Genomic DNA, 7,267 nt, shown 5'->3' with positions numbered 1-7,267 from the left:
AACGAATGGGAATTAAATACAATTATATGAGTAATATGAGTAATTAAATAGGGGTAAAATAAGAAATCAACACATAAAACTTGAGACAACCTATAAGTGTCTCTTATAATAAGGAACATGATATGCTTTGCAATTGTCTCTTATAATAAGGAACAGAGGGAGTAGAATATATGGAATTTATTAAAGCAATAATTTTTCACATATTTGTTATACTTATTTATATTTGCTCCTTTTAATATGCAAAACGTTGAGAAAGAACAGAAAAAGAAAGAAATTAAAGTACAGAACTACAGAAGAGTAAAATATACAGTAGGGGGTGTTTGGTTTGGAAGATCTCCTCTTTACATTAGTGCGATTGCAGTGGTGGTCCCCTGGAAGCGCACTTAAAACACGAAGACTCGGAGGGAATATCGTCCCCCACATGCATCATCCATCCAACCACAGGACCAAACATACCTTCTTCTCCTGCAGATTTTATATAAAGCCGTATCGTTCTCTGTAATCCCCCGCCATCCACCCACAGCACCATCTTCTACTACTACTACTTCCCCCCCTTCATCCTTTATCTTCTCTTCTCACCAACCCCGTTCTTTCCACCATTTCTTCGTTTCGCCAGAATCAGAGCACATTTATACAAAATATATATCAAATAGTTAAGGCAAAACCAATTATTCATTGAAGCAAATGGGTAACGTAGATTACGTGTACCCATCGGCGGCGATGAACATGGAGGAGTGTGGTCCGCGCGTGGCGATTCCACCGCCTCAGCCGTTCGTCAAGTCATTCATGTACTCTCTTAAGGAGACTTTCTTTCCGGATGACCCTTTCAGGCAATTCAAAAACCAGCCACCTTCTAGAAAGCTTCTTCTTGGCCTGCAGTACTTCTTCCCCGTCCTGGAATGGGCGCCTCGCTACACTCTCAGCTTCTTGAAATCAGACATCATCGCCGGCATCACCATCGCTAGCTTGGCTATTCCTCAAGGCATCAGTTACGCCAAACTCGCCAACCTCCCTCCAATTCTTGGACTCTGTGAGTTCCTGTGTGCTCCAAAATTAAGCGCATATATATCATTTTATTTGGTGTTTCAAGTATGTGTTAAGACTTATCCTTCTGGATATGAAATGAAAAAACGGGTGCAGATTCAAGCTTCATACCGCCGCTGATTTATGCGATGATGGGAAGCTCCAGGGATTTGGCTGTGGGAACAGTGGCGGTTGGATCGCTTTTACTGGGCTCTATGCTCTCTAGATCGGTTAATCCCAACGTCGACTCAGCCCTCTTTCTTCACCTTGCCTTCACTGCTACATTCTTCGCCGGGATTTTGCAGGCTTCATTGGGTTTGTTTAGGTACGTGATTAGTACAAGCTAATGTATGCAGCGGCATGGCTTGTTACTTTTTGTAATTTTACAAATTTTAACGTTTTTTTTTCTTTTAATTATTAGATTCTATATAAATGATTAACATGAAATGGTGCGGTTTTAAATTTTTTTCCCCGATTTTTCAGAGAAAACAGATAAAAAAAAGCACAATTTTAGATTCTTATTAATTGTAAAAAATAAACTGCATCATTTTATTACAGTTGTAAAATATCAAAGTATCACTTATTTCATGTAATTAATAATGATAATAATAATAATACATTTAAAGATTGGAGCATTAAAATTTTGAAGTGAGGTAGAAGTCACAAGCGTGTAGTATAATTAATGAATATATACATAAACGTACAAAAGTAAGAATGCCCCGTGTGTGTTTTCTGGGTCAATTGTAATTAAATATTATATTAATCAATCCGTTTGGTATAATGAACATCAACATCGGTTTTCGCCGTCAATTGTAATCATATTTCAGCAATCCGTCATATAGTATATACTATATATACTCTTTAATTTCTTCTGTACTGTACTAGTCTCAGGAGCAAAATTTAACTAAAAGAAGCCACCTTGCCAGATCAGTTTGCTTCACTATATACATGGTGTGTCTGGGAGTCGTCTGGTCAGTCGAATCATATCAGATCCAAAGATTCTTCTCCTCTTTCTCAACAAATGCTAACGTTAGAGAGTTACCCGGGGAAAAAATGATTGTCCACTAAATGAGTGTGGTTGGTCTCTATTCTTTCACGTGGCCATGCTTGCTAGAAGACAGATATATATATATATATAGAACATATATAGACAAGTCTTGTTTAATGGGTGATAAATTATATGGATGACAGGTTAGGGTTTATCGTGGATTTTCTGTCACATGCATCAATAGTAGGGTTCATGGGAGGAGCAGCAACAGTGGTATGCCTGCAACAGTTAAAATCGCTTCTGGGACTCGAACATTTCACCCATGACGCCGATCTTGTCTCTGTGATGCGATCTGTTTTTAGCCAAACACATGAGGTCAATACACATATCTTCCCTCCTTCTCTTCTTCCTCACTCACATGCATGCCTCTCAAATTATTATTATTATTATTATTATTTAAAAAATATCTATAGCTGGTTCTCTCATTATACACACACATGCACTGTTTAGTGCTTTATTAATTATAGTAGTCCATGATTGGCCAACTTATTACCTTTACAACTCGCAATAGAGAACGTATATGTTGATTTGACTTTGGCATAGTCTTGCTCTTGTTCATTAATTATTTGATTATTTATTTATTTTGTGTTGCAGTGGAGATGGGAAAGCGCTGTGCTAGGGTGCTGCTTCATCTTCTTCTTGCTCCTCACGCGATACTTCGTAAGTGGACCCAACCCTTACCCACACCGATTAAATATATATGTATTTCAAAACAAAAATCCGACTTAACTAATTAAATAATGGCGCCATGTATAAATGCCTAAGTAATATTAAATTCTTCATGATCTTGGTGCACTTTGTTTCATCCTTAATCAATTGATTGATATATTTGGTTTGGTGCTTTATCCCTTTCTTCACCAAAACACTGACTAGGGAAAAAGAGAGAGTGAAAAGTTTGTTCACGAAAAGAGTCCTGACTTTAAGCTGTGAAAGATTAATTAAAAATTACTATCCATTAATTAGTTAATATCTTTATGCTTGATAGTGAGCTTACTCTATCTAGGTGACCCTTATTACACCAAGAAAGTCAGTAAATTTATGGAGACGTAATTGACAATTTGATGAACGAATCTAGCTAGCCCAATACAGTTTCAGTTGTCCGTGTCTAGTAGCATATTATACTAATTTAATTCTAAATATAAAATCTATTTTACATTCTGACTCATTTTGTAATGAGTTTGACATTTAAGATTAGAGTAGAATTATATGTCTTATGTTCTTTATTTTATGTTTTTAAATAAAATTATTATTAATAATTTAATAATGAATTTTTCATCATTCTTCATCTAAAGTGTAAAAAAAAAAAAAGTTTAAAAAGAACAAGATCTGGAATGTAGAAACGTCATGCGGATAAGATCCAAGTGAATACGCCACGAGGTGGGACCACTTTTCGCGGTACTTCGACTTCCTTGGTTACAATTAAGGGATTCGATTCCATCCACTTCAAGTTGAATTAATAATCGAGCCTCATATATTGTCTTATAATAATTAATTACCACATCCGCTCTTAAATATATAAATTAGTTTACTAATTTAAGTAGATTAAAAAAAAAATTAAGTTAGTTATTTGTAATAAATAGATGTTGTCTTTCTGAGAATCTATTTGCTAATTAATTTTATTGGCTAGAACTATAATTATTGGGAGGATTATCTTAAAAAAATAAATAAATATGAGAAATAAAGTGAATTAGGATATTATATTTAGATCAAAATAAAAATTAAATGAAGTTTTATATTAAGGACAAAGTAGAACTCAAGAAAGAAGATGATGTAAGTCGCTGTTATATGCACACACGCTCTATTTTTGTTGGCCAGTACAATGATCTGTATGTGGATAATGTCTGGATTTGTTTCTCATTGACCGGGAGGATAATCTAATCTTTGACTGGAGTCATGAGTTTTGGATGCGAAATTTTCGTGTTAATTTTTGCCACGTGGCGGCAAATGAACATCGAACGGACGAACTAACACGGAATATATGTGTGAATGATTGGGCCCACGCAGAGCAAACGACGACCGAAATTCTTTTGGGTGTCAGCAATGGCGCCGTTGACGTCCGTTATCCTTGGAAGTCTGCTTGTTTATTTCACTCATGCGGAGAAGCACGGCGTCCAAGTGGTGAGCATACCTCCTTGCTTTAGCATGAGCATTTGATACAAGGTATTGAAAATAAAAGATGGGAATTAGAATTTTAATTGAAAAAAATTATTAAAAAAGTTTTTAATATGAGTAATTATTTGTTATATAGGACTAGACAAATCTGTGAAAATAGGATTGGGAAATACTACTTCCCCTCATGATATTCTTTAATCCCATATATATGAGTTTGTCTAATCCCATATAACAAGTAATCTTTTATACTAAACATTACTCCCTCCGTTTCTTATTATAAGAGACATTTGATGTTTATAGCATGTTTCTATATATAAGAGACACTTAAAAGTTGTCTATACTTTTTTGTATTCATTTCCTATTTTACTCATATTTATTATCTCCAACTCACACTCTTTCCCCTTCCCACTTCTCTTTCTTTTAATAATTTAATTGTTCTCTCTCCTTATTAATGAGGGTATTTTTGGAAAAAAAATTATACTTTTTACACATTAATTGTTCTTAACTAATTTTAACTGTTTTTTTTATCAACGTACTTCGGTTATTTGTCTCTTATAATAAGGAATGGAAGGAGTATTTTCTTAATTTCAACTCTAATCCTTATCTCTTATTTTTAATATTTTGTATCAAAGGGTAACCTAGTCTCTTAGCAATTCCTAGCCGCACTCATCCACTCACATATAAAGCCAAAGACGGCACAGTAGCTCATGTCCCCTCTGACTTGTTGGGCCTTCCGTTTTGTTTTTCTTAAATCCGGGCCAGACAGAATCACTGTTCTGTACCAATCATGCATGTGAATCCCCGTTGAGCCTTCCGAAGTGAACATCGTTGTTACATTACGTCCCCCCACCACCACCAGTCCCCCAGCACTAGTGTCTTACGTCATATGCACCTTCCACACTCGCATGTCTCCATAATTTGTCTCCTCAAGTAAATCTGAAAGTCCTTGTTGGACTCTTATCGTTTGAGTAATTACATTTATAATTTTGATTAATGTGTTCGTTTTTCGGCCCCAGATAGGAGAGTTGAAGAAGGGATTAAATCCCCCATCCTTCAATGATTTGGTATTTGTGTCGCCTTATCTGAGCACAGCTGTTAAAACTGGGCTTGTCACCGGCATCATAGCCCTCGCCGTAAGTATTCAAAATTAGCTCCCATTTTTCCAGTAGATGTTAACTGTGAGTTATTGATGAGGATTGTAAACCAGAGGCACGATCTAATAGAAATGACCGTGCAGGAAGGAATAGCAGTTGGAAGAAGCTTTGCAATGTTCAAGAACTACCACATTGATGGCAACAAAGAGATGATAGCTTTTGGGACCATGAACATAGTTGGTTCCCTCACCTCCTGTTACCTCACTACAGGTGTTTGTTCTTTGAGTTTTGTAGTTCTATCTTTACTTCATCATCAACTGTTAATAACGAATTTTCGGCTTTGAAATCTGAATGTGGGTCAGGGCCATTTTCCCGGTCGGCTGTAAACTACAATGCGGGATGCAAGACAGCAGTATCAAACATTGTGATGGCAATTGCTGTGATGATGACATTGTTATTCCTGACACCTTTATTCTATTACACTCCATTGGTGGTGCTCTCGGCCATCATTGTATCAGCAATGCTGGGCCTTATAGATTATCAGGCAGCCATACATCTCTTGAAGATTGACAAGTTCGACTTCCTTGTATGTATCAGTGCTTATGTTGGTGTTGTCTTTGGCAGTGTCGAAATTGGCCTTGTCATAGCCGTAAGTATCACTACTGTTCACTGTACTCCCCATCCCCCACACACCCTTGATGAAGTCTTGTGTTTAACCATTTTTATACTGATGGGTATGCACTTCTCTGCACATACATATGCAGGTATTCATATCTGTGCTTAGGGTTCTGCTGTTTGTTGCAAGGCCAAGGACGTTTGTTTTGGGCAACATTCCAAATTCTGTGGTGTACAGAAATGTTGAGCAGTACCAAAATGCCACTCATGTTCCTGGGATACTAATTCTAGAGATTGATTCGCCAATTTACTTTGCCAATGCCAGTTATTTGAGAGAGAGGTGCTCTCTTTACCTCAGATTTTATTTTGTATATTACACAACCAAGGCATTTCATCAAGTTGGGTGATTTACCAGAGGGTATATATGTTGTAGGATTGCGAGGTGGATTGATGAAGAGGAAGACAGGATTAAAGCTACAGGGGAAACCAACTTGCAGAGTGTAATTCTAGATATGACTAGTAAGTGATGGACCAGAGAATTGAGTAAGCATATAAAATTAAATGAGCAGGTTTCCCAGTCTAACTTGCTGAATAATCTACAATGGCAGCCATTGGGAACATTGATACAAGTGGAGTAAGCATGCTTGAAGAGGTGAAGAAGATCACCGATAGGAGAGGGCTGCAGGTAAGCCTTTCTCTTCAGTGCCACCTGGAAACTATGCTGCAGCAATATATTTAAACTTTTAGGATGCTCGATTAATTTCGTTTAATCCTTGTTTCCCGTGTGCTCAGCTTGTTTTGGTCAATCCTGGAAGTGAGGTGATGAAGAAGCTCAACAGAGCCAAGTTCATCGAGACTATAGGTCAGAAATGGGTATTTCTGACAGTTGAAGAAGCTGTCAGAGCATGCAACTACATGCTTCACACATGCAAACCTCATTCTGGGAAAGATGAAACAGAAGCTTGGAACAATGTCTAAGCCATGAATTTATTAAAGCATTTTGGAGACCTCTCAAAGCTGAGGGGTTTCGTCTAGTTTGTTGAATATGAGCAAGTAAAATCATGCCCACAGAGGATTTAGAGGCATAGTAAGATGGAGAAAATGAATGATCATGAGCTGCTGAATCTTGTGTATCATACTTATGGTAGCCTATTTATTTAAAAGGAAAGCAGCTGGCAATTTCTGCAACAACTAGCGATGATTGCTTTTGCGTTGGCCTGTGTTCTTGCGCCTGCCAGCACAAATTTATGTGAGGATATGGGTCAGAAAAACAGAATTTGGTATTCTCCCAGCTGTCGAATCAAACAACTGGTCGATTTTCTATTGAGGGAACAGCTGAGACTTGAAATATGCTATTATATACTCCTCTGGTCAT

The 7,267-nt window shown here is 37.1% G+C and overlaps 1 protein-coding gene across 1 annotated transcript; it reads left to right on the top strand.

Moving 5' to 3' along the window:
• Positions 1 to 498: 498 nt before the first annotated feature.
• LOC114745360 (sulfate transporter 3.1) lies at positions 499 to 7,183 on the top strand. Its single transcript, XM_028933513.1, has 12 exons — positions 499 to 1,030; positions 1,141 to 1,348; positions 2,215 to 2,386; positions 2,666 to 2,731; positions 4,076 to 4,189; positions 5,200 to 5,316; positions 5,421 to 5,547; positions 5,640 to 5,926; positions 6,042 to 6,232; positions 6,326 to 6,411; positions 6,501 to 6,577; positions 6,685 to 7,183. Exons 1-12 carry the CDS (start codon positions 685 to 687, stop codon positions 6,868 to 6,870), a joined length of 1,977 nt encoding a protein of 658 aa, XP_028789346.1. The 5' UTR covers positions 499 to 684; the 3' UTR covers positions 6,871 to 7,183.
• The last annotated feature ends 84 nt before the right edge of the window (positions 7,184 to 7,267 follow it).

This window comes from Neltuma alba, unplaced genomic scaffold (assembly GCF_004799145.2).
Source record: "Neltuma alba isolate B1F8T4 unplaced genomic scaffold, ASM479914v2 tig00004624_pilon, whole genome shotgun sequence".
NCBI lineage: Eukaryota > Viridiplantae > Streptophyta > Magnoliopsida > Fabales > Fabaceae > Neltuma > Neltuma alba.
The sequence above is the reverse complement of the archived record's forward strand: the minus strand, read 5'-3'. Positions and strand labels throughout refer to the sequence as shown.

Excerpts from the sequence above, each read along its gene's own strand:
- LOC114745360 (XM_028933513.1), top strand. The coding sequence starts at position 685 with ATGGGTAACGTAGATTACGTGTACCCATCGGCGGCGATGAACATGGAG. Across the intron at positions 1,031-1,140 it reads CCCTCCAATTCTTGGACTCT|ATTCAAGCTTCATACCGCCG; the intron begins GTGAGTTCCTGT and ends AAACGGGTGCAG. Across the intron at positions 5,927-6,041 it reads AAATTGGCCTTGTCATAGCC|GTATTCATATCTGTGCTTAG; the intron begins GTAAGTATCACT and ends ATACATATGCAG.